A 23,402-nucleotide genomic window follows, 5' to 3' on the forward strand; every position below is an offset into this window, starting at 1 on the left:
CGTTTGATAGAAAAGTGAAAGCTTTGCTTGGTATGAGAGACCAGGTAGAGAGAATAAATGAGAAAATGTTTTTAACTCAGATATCTCTTAGAAGGGTCTCCATAGGGAAAGTTAAGGATTCTGTATCTGAGGAAATTTAAAGCCAAGTCCACCAGAAACCTTCACAAAGGTTCTTATGTGACACTTGCATTTGGGATTCTTGGAAAGTTGTCAATGGACAGAATTCTCTTCCTTTCAGCATTCTGAGCTTCTACTGCCATCTAGTGTGTATAAGTAAATCATTTGAAAGAAAAACGAATGTGTAGGAACATTCTGTTTAAAAAATCCACCACCCCCATACACAACTGCTTATCGCTATTGTCATTGTTGCTGCTACCCCTCATGCATATCGTACAAATTTACGAAGCTCTTGCCCAATTTAGTTGTGATCTATCACAGGAATCCACGTAGGGTTTATTATTCCCTCTTTGTAGGTGGGAAATTGAGGCTAAGAGACAAGTCATCAGGTTCTTCCCACTGCAAAGGTAGCACTTACTGATCCCAGTACTTTCTTGAATGGACCAATACTGTATGTGTATGTGTATTGTTATACAACCTAAAAACTTGGATAATTCCACACCAGCAGAAAGATAATCTCAGCCAGAGAGAGCCAATGGGCAGCCTATGGCCCTGCTGTGGACCTCTGAGCAATTTTAAATGTTATTCAAGGGCTGGTAGAAGGTTTTCTTTTACTTCTAAGGAAGATCTAAATTGACAGATTTTGTAAGGCACAAGAGATGTTCCCATCTAATTTGGGTTTCATACATGATAACCCGAGCATATTCAAGGCCATGTGCCCCATCACCTTGAAGCCTTTCATAGTGATGCTGACTTCACAATGAAGCCTAACCACATATGGGTAGGGGCTGGTTTCTTTCCTCTGGAAATAGACCGTTATCTGAAGAACAGTGTGGCCCCTGGGAATATTTTTTATTTTATTTATTTTTTATTTATTTAATTGCACTTTTAAACCGCCCTATAGCAACAAGCTCTCAGGGTGGTGTACAACAAGAATAAAGAACTTGGGCATCTCTGACCTAATCTATTTCTCATCTCAGTAACTATGCTGTGCATTTCCTGCATGCCAAAAATATATTTTATGCATTTAGACAAGTAAAGGAAACTGTTTCCCCTTCCTTTTCCTCAGAATACAAGGCAAGCGATATTCGGAGTCGCTCAATTCGCTCAGTGTCAGTTGAGCTTGATGGAGAAGTGTATGACTTGGATTTGGAGGATGATTACCAGCCTGTCTTACCCAGAAATATCACAAATAAGAATAAAAATGATAAAGATGCTGAAGGAGAGAATGATGATAAGGATGTGGAGGAGTACAGTGGTACTGGCAGCATTTTAGAGAATCCAGCCCCTAACTTAATAAAAGTAACACACAGGCAAGTCTTATTGAAGCCCAGTTGAATGGAATTGCATTGTTGTTGTTATTGTTATTAATATTACTTTTTAATGTAGCAACATTATAGAATGGCATGAGAAAAAATATAACTCCCTGCCCCAAGGAGTTTACAGTCTAAATTTCGACAGGAAGGAGGAAAGATGAAAATCGTCAGTTGTAGAGGCTCCTGCTTCCCTTGGACCAGGACACTGACAAATCCCTAAGATGGTATACACATTCAAGACAACATTCTATGTTTCAGGTTTAAAGACTGGCTTGACCCCAGCACCTGTTTACAAAGTGGGGGAAGGGAACACAAAGTAGATTGTGATGCCTTTAAACACATAGTGCTTTTACACATCTTAACAATGGTCAATGTAGTATGTGACCTTTGGCACCTATTTTGTACCCCTGCCCAGTAATACTACTGCATGAAGAATCCTCATGAACTTAATGCTTTCTTCTAGAGTAAATGCGATGTTGAAAGCATCCATTTCCAGATCCCTGCTCTGCTGGCCAATCCAGTGACCTCTTTCTTTTCTTCACAGATGTTACATCTTAGAGAACGACACTGTTCAGTGTGACACAGACCTGTACAAATCCCTGCAAGCTTGGAAGGACCATAAGCTTCATATAGACCATGAGGTTAGTGGTTCTGGCAGGGGCATATATAGTAGTATCCATGGGAAACACCACTTGAATTGCATTCCTAAATGCTAGAGCATCTTGATGCTATTGTTATTTTAACTGGTTGTGTAAGGCTGCAAACCCTAAGCCAGACTTTGCAGAATGGCTTAAGCATACTAAGAGATGGGAGACTCCACCTTCAGATAAGCTACCTCTTCTAAATTGTGTGCTGCCCACATTCTCCTTAACAATTCCCAGAGTGGTTTAACAATCAGTCCCTCTTTTCAGAGCTCTAGAAATTGTAGCTCTGCCAGAGGAATAGCGGGTCTCCTAACAACTCTCAGCACCCTTAACAAACTACAGTTCTTTTAATTCTTTAAGGGAGGCCATGACTGTTTAAAGTGGTGTCATAGTGCTTTAAATGTACAGTGCAGATGGGGCCTTAGCTTGGTTGTACTTAAGTTTAAAAAAGGGTGTGTTATGGTTAGCTGTTGGGTGAGTGGGATGGTAGAAACCCAACCAATTCGTTTTGCAGCTTCCCCCTGTGTCCTTACTTCTTGTTGTTACTAGATTGAAACTCTACAAAATAAAATTAAAAACCTGAGGGAGGTGAGAGGCCATCTAAAGAAGAAGCGTCCAGAGGAATGTGATTGTAACAAGATAAGGTACTCCTCCACATGCAGACCTGAACAAACAGTTTGTGATTTTTTTTTATAAGCTCTGGCAAGAGCATCATGCAAACTATGAGGCTGTAGAAAATTCTGAACAGTGCAAAGAGATGCTTCCTCTCATCTGCCATGGTCTTCGGAAAGAGCTGTGCCCTTCAGGACCCCCGCAATGAGGTTGTCCCTAAATATTAAGCAACTCACATCTCGAGCACTAAGCTTGACAAAGGGAATTGTTGCATGTTTCAATTGAGTGATTGCTATTTATATTTTATAGAAAAGATGCAATTCATATCTTACAGAATAAACTGCTAAATTCCCATTCATTCATTCATTCATTCAAAAAAAACCCCACAGTCCATGTATTGTAGTTCTCCTTCAATTATTCCACCAAAGAAACTCCCAAGTTTTAAGAATAGTTCAGGAATTTGGTATAGGACCTGGGGGAAAATGCAGAAAAACATCTGGAGCAGGTTTACTTTGCTTGGACTTGGAATTTTTTAAAGAAATCTATACATATCAGGAAATTCATTACAGTATTATCTGTCCGCTTCCCTGACATTTCCAAGTGCATAGGCTGCCAAATTCTTGGTAGATCTTGTAACTCTTTAGGTGGTTTACAAAGCAAGAGCATATGTGTCAAATCTCTCCTAAACTCCAGGTAATATTACTGTTGTTGAAAGTGAGAGGTTTCCCCATTAATTTCTATAGCAGGGGTGGGGGACCTCCAGCCCACAGGCCTAATCAGGCCCACCAGACCATGTTGGCCAAACCACACCCACTTGCCCTACATTTTACATCATCTATGTTATTAGGTGTGGGGCAGGTAAAAACATGGCTCAGCTGAAAAAGGGTTTGCAGGCACTGCTGATCAGCTGATTGTCAGGCCTTGCTAAGTCCCTTTCAAAGCACTCGGCAAGACGGCACTTTGAAAGGAACTTCTTGTGACCTGACAATCAGCTGGATTGTTGGGTCATACTAAGCCCCTTGCAGAGTGGTATCTTGCTGAGTGCTTTGAAAGGGGCTCTCCAAGTGCAGGGGGAAAAAGTTGCCTGTCATTGTGACATCAAGTGATTGACAGATGAGCAGCCCTGATTGTGAAATTTCAAGTGATTGTGAAATTTGGCCTGTGAGGGTTAACAATCTGGCCTGTTGGCCAGACCAGGTTCCCCACCCATTATATAGGTTGGCTTCGAACAGATGCTGTTGGATTCCAACTGCCATCAGCCCCAGCTAGCATGGCCAATGGTCAGGGACGATGGGAGTTGTAGTCCAGCAACATTTGAAGGGCCACTGGGTCCCCAGCTGTTCTAACTTCTGATGGAAGAGTGAGAAGAAGCAAAACTCCAATTTTTGTGACTCCTTTAGGCCCAGCTGGTTCGGCTTCATTGTCCAAATCTCCCAGGCATCAGTGTTGGCCAATCCAAAGCAGCATGTGAAGTGCCTGCTTCTCACCTGAGCAGGGCATGGAGAGGTCATCCCCTGCTTTAGGATATGTTAAAACTGTGGGCCTAGTTGTCATAACCAGTAGATGACACAGTACACTCCTGCCTGGACTATACCACTTCAGACTGCACCTGGACAGAATATTCCTGTTCCATAACAAACGAACAAAAAAAATCTCCACATATTGAAAAGTAGCATGCCAGAGAAACAGGTAGGCTAGAATCCTTTTCCATGACATTTTCACTGTTGTAATAGTGAATTGCAAGGAGACCTCTACCCTGCAGCCTAAATTGGTAAAATCTAGAAACAGATTTCCCTCCTCAGATACATGAAATCCTATGTCTCTAGTGCTTATATTTTGTTATCATTATTGTGTGGAAACAAAAGCCAGAAATTCAAGAGAACAAAAAGACATGTAGGAAAGGGCCACTGGGCTGGTAGGATTTTAGATTGTTACATTATACATGTCTTGGGGGGGGGGGTGATCTTACCAAACAACAAACAAGTAAAGGACATACAAACCCTCCTTTTTTATTGGGTTTTGGCAAGAATAGTATGACTTGTATTGTTAGCATGTTTTGTCCCTCTGTCTCTCCCACTGCTACTTTAATTCTGTTTTGTTTTTATTGGTTCTTAATGCATTTATTTTATATTTTAATATTGTTTTTGTCAGTTTCATAAGCTGCCTCTAGCTTTGAGAGAAGCGGAAGTATAAAAAGAGAAGGGATTGCCTGTTAGCTAATACTACATTGGGGTGTTTGTCTTACAGCTTCCATACTAAGCACAAAGGCAAACTGAGGCACAGAGGATCTGGTGTTCATCCATTCAAGTAAGTATCAACAGGCATTGCCAGAGGGGTAAGAAATGTGAAATCCTCCTAAATTAGTTTCTGCAGTTCTTATCAACCAAAATCTAACCAGAAGCAAAAGGAAATTATAGGAATGTCATGTTCTGACTCTATCTCACACACATTGGTCATAGTTAACAGATGGTACCGGAGGAAGGGCAAGGATCCTGGTAGTAGCTGCTCCATGTCAGTGGGGCAGTGGACTCCACTCTGGGGTTTAGTCCAAACTTTCAAGGAGCCGTCCAAGGAGCTCTAAAAGTTGTGCCTCCTCCAGAATCAATCCCCCCCATGATCTTTTAAAGGGGTAAGCTAACATGATGCCCTACATGTGCCATTGGGAACATAGGAAGCTGACTTATACTTACTCAGATCACTGGTCCACCTACCTCAGTATTGTCTACAAATTAGTGGTCGCTCATGGCTCTATGTCAGTGGGGCAGTGGAATCCAAACTTTCAAGGAGCTATCTGCCACTAGAGCCTAGTAGATGGACATGCTTCTCAGGCTGTGCATACATTTGGGATTACAGAGATGTTGGTTGTGTTGTTTCAACTAAAACAATCCACAACCTGGATTTCTGGACTGTTCCACTTCAGAATACAGGAAAAATGTAGTCTGTTTGAATGTGCCTCTCTCTTCAGTGGGCTTGTCCTTAATGTACTTGATGCAGGAAATTATACACCACAAGAGTTGCACTACCAATGCCCGACTGCGAGCCCAGGAGGCAGCTCCGATGGGAAGGGAAGGGAAGGGTCGGCATGGGATATACTATCTTAACAGCTCAAACTTGATTGACAAGGCAGGCTGTGGCAAACGTAGCCATTTATTTATTGAGATGATTGTCCTGCGTTGCCACAGCAGCTCTCCCCAACTAGGTTGAGAGAGCAGGGAGAAGAAAGCTCCATAGCGAACTTCATGCCCGAGGCTAGATTCGAATCTGGAACTGTCATGCTGAGGTCTAGCCCTTCATATTATTTGTTAGTTTATTTAAAATATTTCTAGGTCGCCTTTCTGAACAGTGTCTGCCTAAAGTGCCTTATAATAGTAAAAACGTACAAAATTATCAACAATTAAAAAAAAACCATTTCCCCCCTTCCCAAGATGAAAACCAATACACATACTCAGCCAACCAAATAAAATACCTTCCACAGTGCAGTAACCCATTGTCCAAGACAGAGTATTTATTTATTTATTTTCATCTATACCCTGCCTTTCTTTCCATGCTAGAAACCCAAGGTGGCTTACATACGGTTCCCAGGCAGTCTCCCATCCAGGCACTAACCAGACCTGACCCTGCTTAGCTTCAGCAGGGAGCTGGCCTCATGTGCCTTCAGACCATAGCCTGGGATATGCCCTTACAGTCTTCCAAAAAGCTTGAAGAATGGCCCCCATTCGTGGCCCCCAACAGCTCTGATCTAAGAGGTGGGCACGCCAGAAGGGTCTCCGTTGCAGAGAGTCTCAATGCACAGGCAGGTTGATAATGGATGATGCAGGTGGTCCATCAAATAACTTGGGGCCATCACTTTAAATTGGGCTCAGAAACACTGTGGAAGCACAACAGATGGTACAGTAAAGGGGTTACTGAAGCTGACCAGTTTACCCCCATCAGTCACATTCTGGACCAGCTGAAGTTTTCAAACTGATTTTAAGGAGCGCCTTCAACGCCACCAATTATGCCGCCCGACAAGATCAGCCACACAGGGCCTTCTCTCAATCCCGCCAACAAAAACAGCTAGATTGGCGGGAACTAGAGAGAGGGCATTCTCAGTGGCGGCCCCCACCCTTTGGAACTCCCTCCCACAAGATCTACGGCACGCCTCTTCCCTAAATGTATTTCGTAAAGCCTTAAAGACCTGGCTCTTTCAACAGGCCTTTGGGATTTCCGGGGAGGGTTAACTTTTATGACTGAAATGCCTCTTACCCTGCACTAATATTGTTGTTGCTGCTGTATTGTTTATATATTGTATTAATGTATTTTATCACATTGTGTTTTAACTGTTTACATGTACGTCGCCTAGAGTGGCCATCGGCCAGATAGGCAACACATAAATTAAATTTTATTATTATTATTATTATTACACTATAAGCATGGATTTTTGCATTCCACAATGTTAAATCGAAAATAACCTCCATGCCATTCTGATGCTTTCCATAAACTCATTTCAAAATGAAACCTTACAAAACTTATAGTCCTAAACTCAGAAAAGCTTAACAACCCTCTCAATTTTCATGGTGATGCACAAAACAGTCAGAGAATCAAGACTTCAAAGTGTAAAAAGAGAGAGAAAAAACCCAGACCCCTTTGGGACTTTTTTCTGTCAGAGTTCTCATAATCTGTTGAAATTCATTAAAAATCAGCCATGTGCACAGAGTACCTGTAATGCTATTATTGACCTTGCCCCACACTCTGTCCTCAATCTTCTGCAGTTTAAAAGTTAAAGAAAAATGCCTGGCCGATTTATAATTAATATAAGAAAATTAGCATTGAACTCAATGATAATGTCAGGCATGCTCAGTAAGAACCGTCAGTGTTTTAAAAGCCAAACTCCCAGCTACTTGGCTTGCCTAATCAGGGCCACACCCATGCCAGACCGTTATCTCACTTTAGACAGCGATGGCTTCCCCCAAAGAATCCTGGGAAGTGTAGTTTGTGAAGGGTGCTAAGAGGAGTCTCCTATTCCTCTGACAGAGTTCCAGTGGCCAGACTGGTTTAATAGTCAGCCACTCTGATTGAAGCTCTGTGAGGGGAACAGGGCGTCTCCTAGCAACTCTTAGCACCCTTCACTAACTACACTTCCCAGGATTCTTTGGGAGAAGCCATGACTGTCTAAAGTGAAATAAAGGTCTTGTGTGGATGTGGCCAGGGACAGTTTTGGTTTAAATTTGGGTAGGAGGCTACATGTGCCTGCTGTAGAATAAAAGGTGGGGGGAAACCCTGAAAAGCAATGATACTATTGACAATGTTTTCCTTTTGGAAATGGAAGGGGCTTCCCCTCTGCCCAGTGCCCACCCATCCAATCTCCTCCCCTTCCCCCCTGCCCTCCTCCTCTCCCCACTCCTTCCCCAGGTCAGTTTCACCTATCCTAAGCATCATTGTACAGGAGTAAATCCCACTGAACTCAAAAAGCATGCAAATGATCAAATGTGCCCTCCCCTCCTCCTCCTACACAGGAAGTGGATTGGACTGTGAAAGACCAACCCAAATTGTGTTTGCATTTTGACAAATGTGTAGGGCAGTACAATATCTCAGAGAGGAGGTCAGGTCTCCTGCTCCCCTGGTGCATTCACTATAGCTGCCCAATTTCCCTGCTTTTTAAAGTTTGATAGAAACATCTGTGGCTATAAGTACGTTCTTAAACTGCAAGATTTTTTGCCTATTAGTGAATCTATAAATAAATCAATATGGAGGGGCATTTTGAAAAATTCAGATCTGCTGTCTGAAGTGGTAATCCAGAATCCTATCTCCATATTTCTGTGACCTTATTTTCCATACTGTTTAACAAAATAGTTCCAAGTCCCCACTGAAGAGAATCATGGGGACATTAAAACAAAACAATATATATAATTCTAAAGACTGATGCATGTTAATGTTTTTGATTTGGCAATTGTATCCCCACAATTTTGCCTATGTGACATTTATGTGAAATATTCCCCCTTACAGCTAAAACCATGTTACGGAAAACCCTAAATCTCTGCTGTGGCAGCTTTGACTTTTTATAATACAGGAGTCTCTTTCTTTACCATGTGAAATTAACTTTTGTCATGCTAAAAAAGAAAAAAGTATGTGAATCATTCCTCAGCTAATTAAGGCCAACCTAAGTCTGTAAAGCAAGTTTGGGGCTCATATTCACTGCCAGTTTGTTCAACAAAGGTTGTAGCTCAGTAACAGAACATCTGCTTTGCATGCAGATGGTCCCAAGTTCAATCCCCAGCATATCCAGGTAAGGCTGGGAAAGACTCCTCTAATGAAACCCTGGAGAGCTTCTGCCACTCATTGTAGACGATACTGAACTAGATAAACAAAGAATGGGTTGACTCTGTGTAAGGCAGCTTCCTATGCAAACAGTTATTTATTCTTCCTATTCCCCTTGTCTCTGTGCTGCAGGAAAGCCCTGCAAGAGAAGGACAAGTTGTGGCTCCTCCGAGAGCAGAGACGAAAGAAGAAGCTGCGGAAGCTGCTCAAGAGGATAAAAAACAACGATACTTGCAGCATGCCTGGCCTGACTTGCTTCACTCATGACAACCAGCACTGGCAGACTGCCCCCTTGTGGACATGTAAGAGCCCCCATGATGCCACCTTGTCCAGAAGGGTGCCAGATATTGCTAGACCTATACTTCACCATGATTGTTGAACAGTTGTCTGCCAAGGTAGTAGAAGGCATGAGCTTTATGCACGCTACCTCCAAAGCCAGCAGTTGTGCCTGCCAAATAAAACCGAATTTCATCTGAGCAGTGCCAGTTTCTGCATCCCTGAGACAGAACAATCTCTGTCTCCCTGCGGCATTAGTGCAGATTGAAGGAGACAAAACTGTGGATGATTGAGAGACATTGGTGCTCAGGCCTTTCTGAACACTACCATCCTTGGAAGTGGGAGCCCTCCTCCTTTTAGCCCAGAGGTTTCTGGGGGGACGGGGAAGGACTGGCTGCAGTTATTTATTTGTGAGGGACAGGCAGGCTGCAGCTGCTTTAAAAGCACTCACAGGGATTAGATGTGACATTACATCGCCCATCTGTGGTTCTGATGTTTCAGAGGTAATGTGAGACTGCTAAGCATGGGATCCAGAGTGACGTACCTACAAAGTGTCTCCTATTCCTTTCACTAGAGCAGGAGTGGGGAACCTCAGGCCAGGGGGGTTGAATGTAACCATTCAAGCCTCTCTGTCTAGTGCTCAGAATTCTCCCCAGGCCACGTCCACAGCAGCCCTGCTCTGTCTCCTCCTTGAGCGCTTTGACCTATCTGGAATGTATTCTTGAACCATGGGAAGGCCTCGGTTGCCTGGATGGGGGTTGAGACAAGGAAAAATACTTGATTAATGCATTACCTTATGACATGGTACTTTCTATATAATAATAAACTTAAAACTTTTAACTATTGCTACTGTTTTATTTGCAGTGGGTCCTTTCTGTGCCTGTACCAGTGCAAACAACAACACATACTGGTGTATGAGGACAATCAATGAGACTCACAACTTCTTGTTCTGTGAATTTGCTACTGGCTTCCTTGAATATTTTGATCTCAACACTGATCCCTACCAGGTATCTTGCAAAAAAACAAACCCAACCAACCAGAGTGGCAGAATTTGCAGGAAACAAATTCTGTTTTAATTGTTTTAATTCTGCAAGTTCAACCTTCCACAGTGCTAACGATAGAAGCTGAAAGTTAGATTCTAGTATGATTTAACCTATTTTCTTGGCAAATGCTTCCAAAGTACCAGTCATGTTTACAGCAGCATGTTATGCAGTAGGGAAGTTTACCAGTGTCCCATTCCTGTCCACTGTCACAGTGAACATGGACAGTCTTATCCCCAGACACTTGAGGTCGCGCATTGGGAGCAAGTCTGCTGTATATTTAGAGAAACATGCCTCTTCTACTTTATAGCCACATAAAGTATGAGGAAGGGTATCCAAGAAACCCATAGACACAAATAAAGCAAACTTAAGATTATTGGGAATGCAGGGTGAATCCTCAAGAGTGACACTGTCAGTCCACATAGCTCTGTATTATCTACACCAGGGATAGGGAATCTGTGGCCTTCTAGATATTTGATGGATGCCAGCTCCTGTTGGCCCGAGCCAGTATAGCCAAGGATAAAGGTAGCTGTAGTCCAGCAACATACGGAGGGCCATAGGTTCCTCATCCCTGGCCTACACACACTGGCAGTGGCGCTCCAGAATTTCAGAAAGGACTCTTTCCCAGCCTTTTAGCATGTAAAAAGGATGTGCTCTGCTAACTGATCTATGACCCCTTGGCAATTAGCCTGCTTTTTCAGGTATCATTGATATATCTGCTGCAGATTCTTCTCTATGAAAGAGCCACTCCAAAGGGCACAAGAAACATTTCTGTGTGTTGGCCAAACTGTATGTCCACAAAGGCAATGCATAGTCCAAACTTGCAGCTGCATTTATTGTACATGTGAAGATTGGGTTCTTGATCATGAAGGTCTGTAGAGATATTGCAAAGAATCAAAGTTGTTTCCTTGTAAGGAGGCATGGGTTGAGTGGTACTTTGAGTCTAGCCTGCTGTGAGCAGGAAAGAGCAGGCCAGCTCAAACTGTAACTCATGTGCATGCACCCTCCACCATCTTTGCCTCCCTTTTCTTTCCCCAAGGACCCATTGGGCAGAAGGGAGAGGCTGCTGTCTGTCCAGACAGCTGAAGTCCCTGGTAAGTGCTGGGCCAGGAGGCATAAAAGCCCAGCTGCCCTTGGGCGGTGGGTCTGCCACTGGTGGGGTCGCCACCGAAGGGGTGACACCAAAGGGTATTGCCCCTTGGGGAGACCCTTAGGGAGTCCCGAGGGCACAGGTGCTACCCCCTTCTATTACTTTTCCTATTACTTTTTCTTGTTTCCCCCCCTTAATTTGTTTTCTGGAGATTGGTGGTGGGGAGGGCGTGTGGTGCATGTGTAGTTCCTGCACAGGGTGGGAGCCTGTGCAGTGAACTGAATGAGAGGAGAAAGTCGCCAGATGCCTTCAGAGTGAGAGTCTGTAAGTGGCAGAGGCTGATCGGACACGAGTAAAACATCATAACCATGCCTACTGTGTGGTGGTGAGGGCGGCGAAGAAGGCCCACTTCTCTGCCTCTATCGCATCCTCAAGTAGCCGTCTGGTGGAGCTTTTCCATATTGTCAGGGGTCTGTTGACATCAACTCCAGGAAATGGAGTTTTAGACCCTTCAGAGGCCCACTGTGAATTGTTTGCAAGGCACTTTGAGGGTAAAGTTGCTCGCCTCCATAGTAGTCTTGATGCCCCATCCACATGTACTGTAGTCCCCAATGAGGTGTCCAGTGCAACGTCTGCTGCAACTTCTTGGGAACAGTTTCAGTTGATGCGGCCTAATGACATGGACAAGGTGCTTGCGATGATGCGGCCAGCAATGTGTCCTCTTGACCCCTGCCCTTCTTGGCTTATTAAAGCTTGCTGAGGGGGTCTGATTGAGTGGATCCAGGGTGTGGTCAACGCATCATTGCGAGAGGGAGTAGTTCCAACCGCCTTGAAAGAGGCGGTGAGTCAACCACTCCTGAAAAAGCCCACCTTGGACCCATTGGTTTGTGACAGCTACCGCTCGGTTGCAAATACCCCCTTCTTAGGGAAGGTGATTGAGAGGGTTGTGGCACAGCAACTGCAAGTACTCTTGGATGAAACAGATTATCTTGACCCATTCCAGTCTGGGTTCAGGCCTGGTTATGGGACTGAATCGGCCTTGGTCGCCCTGATGGATGACCTTTATCGGGAGAAGGACAGGGGGAGTGTGACCCTGTTGTTCTTACTTGATCTCTCAGCAGCTTTTGATACCATTGACCAGGGTATCTTTCTGGGCTCACTTTGTGACATGGGTATTGGAGGCACTGTTTTACAATGGTCCCAATCCTATCTCCAGGGTCGTTCTCAGAGAATAGCATTGGGTGACTGCCTTTCAGCCCCCTGGCAGCTGTGCTGTGGGGTGCCGCAGGGTACCATCTTGTCCCCCATATTGTTTAACATCTATATGAAGCCCTTGGGAGCAGGCATCAGGAGATTTGGAGTGACGTGTCAGCAGTATGCTGATGATACCTAGCTCTGTTTCTCCATAACATCTGAATCAGGAGAGGCCGTGCAAGCCCTGGACCGCTGCCTGGACTCGGTGGTGGGCTGGATGAGGGCCAATAAACTGAGTCTGAATGCTAGCAAGACGAAGGCGCTGTGGGTTGGTGGTTCCCGAGTTTGGATAATTGGTCAGTTGCCTGCTTTGGACGGGGTCATACTCCCTCTGAAAAAGCAGGTCTTACTCTGGGGGTGCTCCTGGATCCATCTTTGTCGCTAGAGGCCCAGGTGACCTCAGTGGCTAGGAGTGCCTTTTACCAGCTTTGGCTGGTGAAACAGCTGTGGCCATTTCTGGACCACGATAGCCTGACCGCTGTTGTCCATGCACTGGTAACCTCTAGGCTGGATTACTGTAATGTGCTCTATGTGGGGCTGCCCTTGAGGTTGGTCCGGAAGCTGCTGCTGATGCAAAATGCGATGGCAAGACTGCTCACTGGGGCATGTCACCCAGCTGCTGAAAGAATTGCACTGGCTGCCTATTTGCTTCCTGGCCAAGTTCAAGGTTCTAGTTTTGGCGTACAAAGCCCTATGCAGCTCGGGACCAGGATACCTGAAAGACTGTCTTACCCCTTATATACCCAGTCAAACACTGCGCTCTGCAGGTGAGGGCCTCCTGCAGATACCATCTTATCAGGAGGTTCGTTCTGCACAATTTAGGAAATGGACCTTTAGTGTGGTGGCACCTACCCTGTGGAATTCCCTCCCTTTGAGTATTAGGCAGGCACTATCTCTGCTATCTTTTTGGCGCCTTTTGAAGACTTTCCTCTTTCAACGAGCCTTTTAAGTTGAGACCTATCCCAGTCTGCATCTGTGTCAGAATTGTTTAATGCTTTTTAATAATGTTTTTAACCCTTTTTTAAAGCTGTTGTTTTAAAAATGTTTTTAATGCTGTTTTGTTTTAATGTATTTTAAGATCTGTTTTTATGATGTTTTAAAGTGTTTTAGTAGTTTGTTTGCCGCCCTGGGCTCCTGCTGGGAGGAGGGGTGGGATACAAATGAAATAAATAAATAAATAAATAAATAAATAAATAGCTAGCTAGCTGTAGGTGCGCTTACCACCATTTTCCCTCCAGGGTAAGGAAGCTAGAAATCCCAAGTTCCAGCCACCACATGGCCCTCTTCCCTGCTCAAGGGGGGGGGGGCAGAGGTCAGAGTTGCAGGCCCTGCTTGAGTGCTTGCGAGGGGATTGCATGTATCTGCTTGAAATGTATGGTAATCCTTTGAGGCTTTGCATGCATCAACAAGGAACATGTGAAAAATGCTCAGCTACTTGGGTGCAAACAAAGGGATGTATGTGTGTGCATTGCTGATAAGTCTGAAAATTTACAGTCTTGCTCCTATAACACCCTACTTTGTGTCCATGAATTTTTAAACTGTGCTTATGGCAGTCCTTATGTAAACATTCTTGCATCACTTTACATCACATTGCAACATTGTGTTACAAAGAAAAGTCCTCCCTACCACATTCAAACAAACGCTGTAGAAGTCAGTAATTTGTTACTTTCCCATATGGAAAAAGGTGGGGAAAAGAACCTCATATTATAACTTTGAGAGTTTATCTTTGAACTTAATACCTGAACAGGCCCTTAAATTCACTATTTACCGTTTTAGCTGAAGACAACTTATTTGTTTTTGATGATCTGTAAAGCAATAAAACACTTAATACTTAACTTGCAGCAGTCAAGTGAGAGATGCAGTATAATTCCCCCTTTTAACAGGGAAATCTGAGTGTACGGTTTCCTTTTAGCCACCCAGTGAATCTACAGCTCTATAGCCAATATATCACAGAATCATATAATAGTAGAGTTGGAAGGGGCCTATAAGGCCATCAAGTCCCACCCCCTGCTCAATGCAGGAATCCAAATCAAAGCATTTCCGACAGATGGCTGTCCAGCTGCCTCTTGAATGCCTCCAGTGTCGGAGAGCCCACTACCTCTCTAGGTAATTGGTTCCATTGTCGTATGGCTCTAACAAGAAGTTTTTCCTGATGTCCAGTTGAAATCTGGCTTCCTGCAACTTGAGCCCATTATTCCGTGTCCTGCACTCTGGGACGATTGAGAAGAGATCCCAGCCCTCCTCTATGTGACAACCTTTCATGTACGAAGAGTGCTATCATATCTCCCCTCAGTCTTCTCTTCTCCAGGCTAACATGCCCATTTCAGATTCACTAATTCAGCAGTTAACATGTTAATTTGGCATGAGACTGACAATTCAGCCTTGGAAATAGTGGTTGGAGTCTCGTGTTGTAATATGTGGTTTATAACAATAATAACAACAACAATAATAATAATGTACCTTGTGATAAGAATCCAAAAGAGATGGCTGCTAAACAGTGCGTTCTCCATCTGCAGCTAATTAATGCAGTGAACACACTAGACAGAGATGTTCTCAATCAACTGCATGTGCAGCTCATGGAATTAAGAAGCTGCAAAGGGTATAAGCAGTGCAATCCAAGGACTCGCAACATGGAACTGGGTAAGGGGTCTCCTATTTTTGCCTTTGTTAAAGCATCTTAAGTAGGCTAGATGACACTATTGTAAGGGATTGTAGACCAGGGTTCCCAAATTGTGGTCTGTAAGCTTCATTCAAGTGGTCCACAGAGTGTCTGTAACAATACAATTAAAATCATACAGCATCTGGTGCAGTGCAGTTACAATTGGTACAGTAGGCAGAAAAATAATTAAGTGGTCTGCCATGACCCTCTGCAATTTTCAAGTGGGCCATGGGAAAAAAGGTTTGGGAACTACTGTTGCAGAACAGTAGCAGTCAATGGGGTGGTGAAGGCAGGGTGGCGTTCCATACCTGGTTTCCAGACACTGAGAGTTGCTGCCACTTGGCAAGGGGGGGTAGTTGTAGGGAGCAAGGTGTGGGAATGGCAGCAGGAGTGTCAGACTGGCTGTCATAGCACCTGCAGTGCTCCTTACTCCCCACATCTCCTCCTCAGTAGGCAGCAGTGACCCTCTGTTTCTGGAAGCCTGGTATGGAACATTGCCTCACTGACCACTATAGCTTGTAGATGAATCATTAACTGTATTAAGCAGGAAAACTAGATGAGGGATATACTGTCATCAGCAGTGAAATGTTGCTTTATAGAAGTCATTTCTGATACAATTTGTGAATGAGGAAATAATGAGGGTTATTTCTGATATGTGAATGAGGATCACATTGTAAATCACAATGAAGATCACACTGTAAATTCTCTCATGAATACTACCAGCCTCAATTAAAGATGTATTCTCAGGAGGGAACTTCTGAAAGGATCCACACTCCCCTGAATTATCATGCTTGCAGTGGCAGCATACAAATAAGAACACAATTAGTGGGAATCGAGCAGTCATGTTCAGTGGAAGTCAGAGACCAGTACAGAAGGGACATGTGCTTTGTTTGTTGTAATGCAGTTGTAATGGAGAACGGCAGCAGCAGAAAAAAAGTGCTGGGGACTTAACCCAGTGACCACACAAGTTATTCTGTAATTTGCCTCTGTTCCAAACAGCATGCCTTAATTGACCAGCTAAAGCAATGGGGTGGGGGGAATATAGATGTTAAATAACCTTTTTACCCTCTCCATGCCAAGGAGATGAAACCCAAATCTTCACTCAGTGTGTGGAACCTGAATTCTACGTTTAGATATCTGAATTCTACGTTTAGATATCTTGTTTTGCATTGCAGCTGGTGCAGCTTACTCCCACACATCTCTTTGCTTGGAAGCTGTTACAGACAGCCATTGGCTTTAAGAGATGACTCTCCTTTTTCCAATCTGTGCCTTGCAATGTCGTTGTCCCCCCCGTGATCGGTGCTGTATAATCAGTGTTAATTTTTCCCCTTTTAGGCCTTAAAGATGGAAGCTATGAGCAATACAGGTACTACTTAAAATACAATTATTTTCTCCACCATGAGCATGGCAACAGGGTGTAGGCAGATGTGGGCAATAAAGAGCTAGGCTGTGGGGCAGGAACCTGGATGCTTTGGGTGGCTCCATCAGCTTGAATTCCTCTAGACATTTCTTTGTTAGATATGTTTCACTTTATAGCTCTATCTCTATCTCTTTACTGGAGGGAAGATGCAATTTGGGTACAGATGGGCTGTGTGTTTAGAAGATCAGTGTTTTCAAGTTGTGTGGGGAGCCTCCAAGGATACAGAGGGTCTCTGCTACAGAAGTTAATTGTTGGGAAGCAGGGTACAAAGCAACGCATGTAGACCCACTACACCCTTAATAACTGACCAGAGCTGGCATAGTCTATGAATCATATTTAAAAACCCTTTTTTCTCCATCTGTAGTACTGGTAGTTTTTTTCTTGTTATGGTTAACTTTTTCCCTCCTTTTATGGCTCACACATTAGGCAATTTCAACGTCGAAAGTGGCCAGACATGAAGAAACCTTCATCTTCCAAGTCACTGTGAGTTGGGAGTTCATCCATCCAAAATTACTAGCCTTAACATTTCTCTCCTTTGCATGCAGTACATGTTTACAGTTTCATCCAGTCTTACTCTTAAATCTTCCTGTTCCTGTTGAACCCTTTGGGAGAATGATGGCTCCGAGCTCTTAACTGCAGTCAGTTAAGGTTCTAGTGAGTTCATATTGTCCTGCTGTATGGTAAGACAAGGCAGGATTCAAGCTGGAGGCAAGGCACGGGTTTCTGCTATAGGAATTCAGAGCTCTGATGTTGCTTCAGCAACAAGCAAACTGTGACTGAGCCCTGTATAGTGGTAGCAGCTGCATCCCAGTTGTTAGCCCTATCAGCATTGGAAGGTTCTTCTACTGTGATGGGGGGAGAGTCTCTGGTCTCACCGGTGTCCTCAAGAGTCAGAGGACAGTAGTGTCACAGTCTGGGGCCAGAGGGGCACTGCCCACACAGGCTCATCTGGTGTAAGCCCTTCTGGGGGAGGGGCTGCATTCCCTTCCTCTTCTCTTTCAGAGTCCTTGGTGTCAGCCCCTGAAGACGTGGGGTCTGATTCCAGGTCTATGAAGAGCTAGAGAAGAGCCAGACTCCCTAACTGAGCTGACGGAGGTGGTCTCGGATATATTGTTGGGATCCCCTAGACTGTTGGTGCTGGGGGATGTCAACGTTCATGCTGAGGCCACCTTATCTGGGGCGGCTCAGGACTTCATGGCCGCCATGACAACCATGGGGCTGTCCCAACATGCTATTGGCCCAACACATGTAGTAGGGCATACTCTAGACTTGGTTTTCACAACTGGACATGGAGATGGTGATCTGAATGTGGGGAATCTTACATCAGTCCCTTTGTCATGGACAGATCACCGCTTGTTGAAGTTTAGCCTTACAACGGCTTCTCCCCTCTGCAAGGGTGGGGGACCCATTAAGATGGTCCGCCCTCGGAGACTAATGAATCCGGATGGTTTTCAAAAGGCTCTGGGGAGTTTTCTGGCTGGTAGGGCTGGCGCTCCTGTCGAAACCCTGGTTGAACTGTGGAATACAGAAACGACCCGGCAGTTGACATGATCGCTCCTGCGTGCCCTCTCCTGTGTAGAGCTCACACAGCTCCATGGTACACTCCAGAGCTGAGAGCGATGAAACAATATAGGAGACGGCTTGAGTGCAGATGGAGACGGACTCCTGATGGATGCAATTATGCACTGGTAAGTGCCTATACTAAGTTGTATCTAGAGACAGTGAGGACGGCAAAAAAGTGTTACTTTGCTACCTCTATCAAAGCATCCATCTGCCGCCCAGCGGAGCTCTTTAAAATTGTCCGAGGGCTATTACATTCTGGCCCTAGGGACATGGTAGAACCAACTAAGGCTCGCTGTAATGAATTTGCTAGGCACTTCCAAGATAAAATCTTTTGCATCCGCCAGGACTTGGACTCCAATGTTACAGCAGTTGAATCATATGAGGTCTCCAGAACACAGCCTTGTCCTGATTTTTTGGATGAGTTTCAGTTGGTGCAGCTCGAGGACGTTGACAAGGTGCTTGGACAGGTGCGTGCAACCACTTCTGTGTTGGATCCTTGCCCCTCTTGGCTAATAAAAGCTAGCAGGGATGGAACTGCCGGCTGGGCCAGGGAAGTGATTAATGCCTCATTGCGAGAGGGAGTGGTCCCTAACTGCCTGAAAGAGGCGGTAGTGAGACCGCTTCTGAAGAAATCTTCCCTGGACCCAGAAATTGTTAATAACTATAGGCCGGTAGAAAATGTTCCATTTCTGGGCAAGGTCCTAGAACGAGTGGTTGCGGATCAGCTCCAGACACTCTTGGATGAAACTGATTATCTGGATCCATTTCAATCGGGTTTCAGGCCTGGTTTTGGCACAGGGACAGCCTTGGTCGCCCTGTACGATGACCTCTGTCGGGAGAGAGACAGGGGGAGTGTAACTCTGTTGATTCTCCTTGATCTCTCAGCGTCTTTTGATACCATCGACCATGGTATCCTCCTGGGGAGGCTCGCTGAGCTGGGAGTTGGAGGTACTGCGTGGCAGTGGTTTTCCTCCTACTTGGCGGGTCGTCTCCAGAAGGTAGTGCTTGGGGAGCATCGCTCGATACCCTGGACCCTCCAGTATGGAGTTCCGCAGGGGTCAGTTCTGTCCCCCATGCTCTTTAACATCTATATGAAGCCGCTGGGTGCAGTCATCAGGAGTTTTGGAGTGCGTTGCCACCAGTATGCTGATGACACGCAGCTCTACTTCTCCTTTTCATCTTTTTCAGGTGAGGCTGTCAATGTGCTGAACCGATGCCTGGCTGCGACAATGGACTGGATGAGAGCTAACAAACTGAGACTCAATCCAGACAAGACTGAGATGCTGTTAGTGGGTGGTTCTTCTGACCAGATGGGAGAGGTTCAACCTGTCCTGGATGGGGTTGCACTCCCCCTGATGGAACAGGTTCATAGCTTGGGAGTACTTTTAGAACCATCCCTGTCGCTTGAGGCTCAAGTAGCCTCAGTGGCACGGAGTGCTTTCTACCAAGTTCGGTTGGTGGCCCAGCTACACCCCTATCGGGACAGGGATGACCTTGCTTCAGTTGTCCACGCTCTGGTAACCTCTAGACTAGATTACTGCAATGCGCTCTACGTGGGGCTGCCTTTGAAGACGGTTCGGAAACTGCAGCTTGTGCAAAATGCAGCGGCCAGATTGTTAACACGGACCAGGCGGTCCGAACATATAACACCGGTTCTGGCCCGCTTGCATTGGCTGCCTATATGTTTCCGGGCTCGATTCAACGTGCTGGTTTTAACCTATAAAGCCTTACACGGCTTGGGACCACGATACTTGATGGAACGCCTCTCCCAATATGAACCTACCCGTACACTGCGCTGAACATCGAAGGCCCTTCTCCGGGTGCCTACACAGAGGGAAGCCCGGGGGATGGTAATAAGAAAAAGGGCCTTCTCAGTGGTGGCCCCCGAATTATGGAACAATCTCCCTGATGAGGTACGCCTGGTGCCAACATTGTTGTCTTTTCGGCGCCAGGTTAAGACCTACCTCTTCTCCCAGGCATTCTAGCATTTTAGCATTTCAGTATTGTAGCATTTAGCATTTTAGTATTTTTAGTATTTCAGTATTTTAGTTTAGTATAGGTTTATTTGGAAATTTAATGAGTTATGTTTTAAATTGATTAATGTGTGGTTTTAAATTGTATGTTGATATTTTGATGTTGTGAACCGCCCAGAGAGCTTCGGCTATGGGGCGGTATAAAAATTTAAATAATAATAATAATAATAATAATAATAATAATAGAGAAGCCTTCCCTAACCTCTGCATGATGGAGGGTACCAGGTTAGGGAAGGCTAGGCTGGAGAAACTAATTTGTATTTTGTGGGTATGTGGTAATTAGAAAAGAAACTCCCACTTCTTTGTTAGTAATTTGACCAATAGCTACAAACACAGTCTACTTTTCAGATTCCTTTGAAGATAGAAGTGTAGGTGGACTACTGAAGAAGTAGGCCCCCTCTATAAGCTGCTCTCGTAGAATCAAACATGCAAATCTTTCTCGGTTGTGCTGAACGAAAGCAAAAGCTGTAACCCAAGTTGAAATAGTATCAGATTAGCCACATTACTTTGAGAAAAAATCTTTAGTACAAAAAAGCAGCAGTATATTACACCACTAGAAGATCAAAACAGGCAAAGAATATCACTGCAATGAATAAAGGTATTTCAGATTTTTGTTGCAAGAAATGAGATCATTTAAATAACCCACATGTATTGAAATGAAATTAGTGTAGACATGCTCCTCAACACTGAAATGCCATCTTCAAGTTTCACTTAAAATTTCAGTTGCTGGTAAGTACAGTAGGAAGTGAATGTATGTATTCTTTGCTTTTATGTAGTGGCTGATGCACACGGTGAAGTCTTTCCCTTGCATGGATCTGCTGAAAACAGATTTGTTTTCACTGCCCCCTTTGCTATGGGGAGATTGAATTAATGAAATGTATGTTTTCTTTTTATAGAGGACAACTTTGGGAAGGCTGGGAGGGCTAACTTCCTCCAACTGCTGGACCTCAATGAGGAGATAAACTGGCCAGAACTTGAATCTTTGTACAGACTTAATGAAAGTGTGTATGATTTCAGACTGAATTATAAAGTTGGACCGGATGAACTTTGATGCTATGCTAGATAGGATGTTTGCACTGTTATGCAATCCAAATAGATACAGTGACCTACTGGGGATTACTGTCATCAAGACTATATATCCCTTCTTGAAGCCCATCAGTTTACCTGCTTTTGCTTTGGGATATACCTCACTTGCTACACAAGCTTTCACCAATCACCACAGATACCATTCCAAGAGATGGCAGCAGACAAAACAAGAGTGACCCATTGAGACACTTAGAACCCCAAGAGTCAAAAGCACACAAACCATTTCAGTGGAAGCCAATTTTAGTCCCCTCGTCAACATCACCTACAACTTCAAATGGCATTAAAGGAACAGACAAGTGTAAATGAGAATTGATCTTTTTTTCTTTGTGGCTTAGGCAAGTCAGAATTAGAGACAGTGGTGCAAAACTACTGCTGAGGCATCTAGGATCTCAAGAGGATAATACTGAACAGATGCACAGATGCAGCACTAACAGTCTTCAGGTGTCTGTCTACCACAAAAGCCAATTTAGTTCACAGTTTACACATCTACCTTGAGGCTGATGAGAAACCAGAAATCTTCACTCAGTGAAACCAGCTTTCCAGCATGGTACTGTAAATATTCAGTGTCCTATTTCAAAAGAAATCAAGTACAGAAGAATTTTGTTACTGAAGTGTTGGCATGCCCCAATAACATTTCTGAAAACGTCACTTCATTGCAAAATTAAAATTCAGAATTTATCCATTTTTAAAAGCATTGCAAAATTAAAAGCAGTTCACGTATGTCATGAATTTTAACAAAGTTGGATTTGTATTAAGTCTTTGTGGTTATATTGTATGTTCAAAAACCAAAATTACTACTATAAAAAGGCACTTGTTTACTTTTATATTTGTTTGTTTTTAAACAGCGGCTGTTATTTTGTGACCAATAAAAATGCAGATTTCCAAGAAAGCACTTATGGCCACAGTTCAGTGGACACGTAGGCAATGCTTTACCCAACACAATGCTGGATTTTGGCCCTTTAAAAAGAAAGAAAACATCTGTTAGTTTGTCCCTAAAACCACTTCCAAACTCAAAGTCACAAGTTTTCCTACAACATATCAGTTATCCAAACCAAAAAGTTGATTCAAACTTCAACTTGCTTGTTTTTCTTCCAATTTATTGCAATTTTTCATTTACAATGAGAAAGTCATGTTTGAGATATATAATGCAGGTATGACAGAATGTTTATGATGTAAGTGTAAGGCTTTTTTAGGGAGTGTAAGAGCTGAAAGGCTTACAGAGTTCACCAGTGCCCATCTTGTGCTAGAGCCTGTGGATAAAACCCACATTGTCCCTTTACACCCAGTATTCATGATAGCTGTAACAGAAGAATACTTGGTTCTTAATCAGCAGAGATACTGACATGGGGTCAGTTTACATCCCATGGAAGGCAGTCATTTGTAGCCTTTCATCATGTAGTGAAGCTAGTTTGACACCTCATATCTCCCATCAACTGCAGATAGGTGGAAGGTTCCAGCCTGTGTGTGTATGTGTGATTAGAGGCTACAGATGATCCATCAGCAGATTTCAAGTGGCTTCTATTGTATTTGATCTGGACTGGCTGTTTTACATATGCAACTCATCATTTGTTAGTGCAGCCATTGAGTGAAAATTATGGATGGCTGAAATCACCATGGAGCAATTATGGATTAGGTGGATATACAAGTCTCAAGGTTTTGATGAAGCTCTACTGAATAACATATATGTGCATGGTATACTGAGAGGCTGCCAACTGTATGTACAAAGAAAAGACTTATACCTACCTTTGTCTCCAGTGACAATCTTAGGAGGCAGGCTGGACATTAATAAGGCAAAGATCCCCTATCTCCTTACATGCACTCGGTACATACAGTTGGTTTTTTTTACCTTTTTCGCAAACATTAATTGTTGTGCAAGGGAAACAGGTTTGTGTTAGGGAAGAAGTTCAGTGTTCCCCATATGCATTTACAGAGGCTGTATTTCAGTCACCAAACCCATGGCTGAATTGCCTGAGGTTGGAGCTATTTAACTTTAAC

The 23,402-nt window shown here is 44.0% G+C and overlaps 1 protein-coding gene across 3 annotated transcripts in view; it reads left to right on the forward strand.

Annotated features, from left to right (window-relative positions):
* SULF2 (sulfatase 2) overlaps positions 1 to 22,231 on the forward strand; it is a 147,288-nt gene extending 125,057 nt beyond the window's left edge. For all 3 annotated transcript variants that reach the window (XM_061631363.1, XM_061631362.1, XM_061631364.1), the window contains 10 exons: positions 1,187 to 1,430; positions 1,978 to 2,074; positions 2,627 to 2,721; positions 4,937 to 4,996; positions 9,119 to 9,288; positions 10,127 to 10,269; positions 15,163 to 15,286; positions 16,641 to 16,671; positions 17,152 to 17,208; positions 21,218 to 22,231. In XM_061631363.1, coding sequence (XP_061487347.1) covers positions 1,187 to 1,430; positions 1,978 to 2,074; positions 2,627 to 2,721; positions 4,937 to 4,996; positions 9,119 to 9,288; positions 10,127 to 10,269; positions 15,163 to 15,286; positions 16,641 to 16,671; positions 17,152 to 17,208; positions 21,218 to 21,248 — 1,052 coding nt within the window. In that variant the 3' untranslated portion in view covers positions 21,249 to 22,231. The remainder of the gene's footprint in view (positions 1 to 1,186; positions 1,431 to 1,977; positions 2,075 to 2,626; positions 2,722 to 4,936; positions 4,997 to 9,118; positions 9,289 to 10,126; positions 10,270 to 15,162; positions 15,287 to 16,640; positions 16,672 to 17,151; positions 17,209 to 21,217) is intronic.
* The last annotated feature ends 1,171 nt before the right edge of the window (positions 22,232 to 23,402 follow it).

Source organism: Rhineura floridana, chromosome 6, assembly GCF_030035675.1.
Source record: "Rhineura floridana isolate rRhiFlo1 chromosome 6, rRhiFlo1.hap2, whole genome shotgun sequence".
Classification (NCBI taxonomy): domain Eukaryota; kingdom Metazoa; phylum Chordata; class Lepidosauria; order Squamata; family Rhineuridae; genus Rhineura; species Rhineura floridana.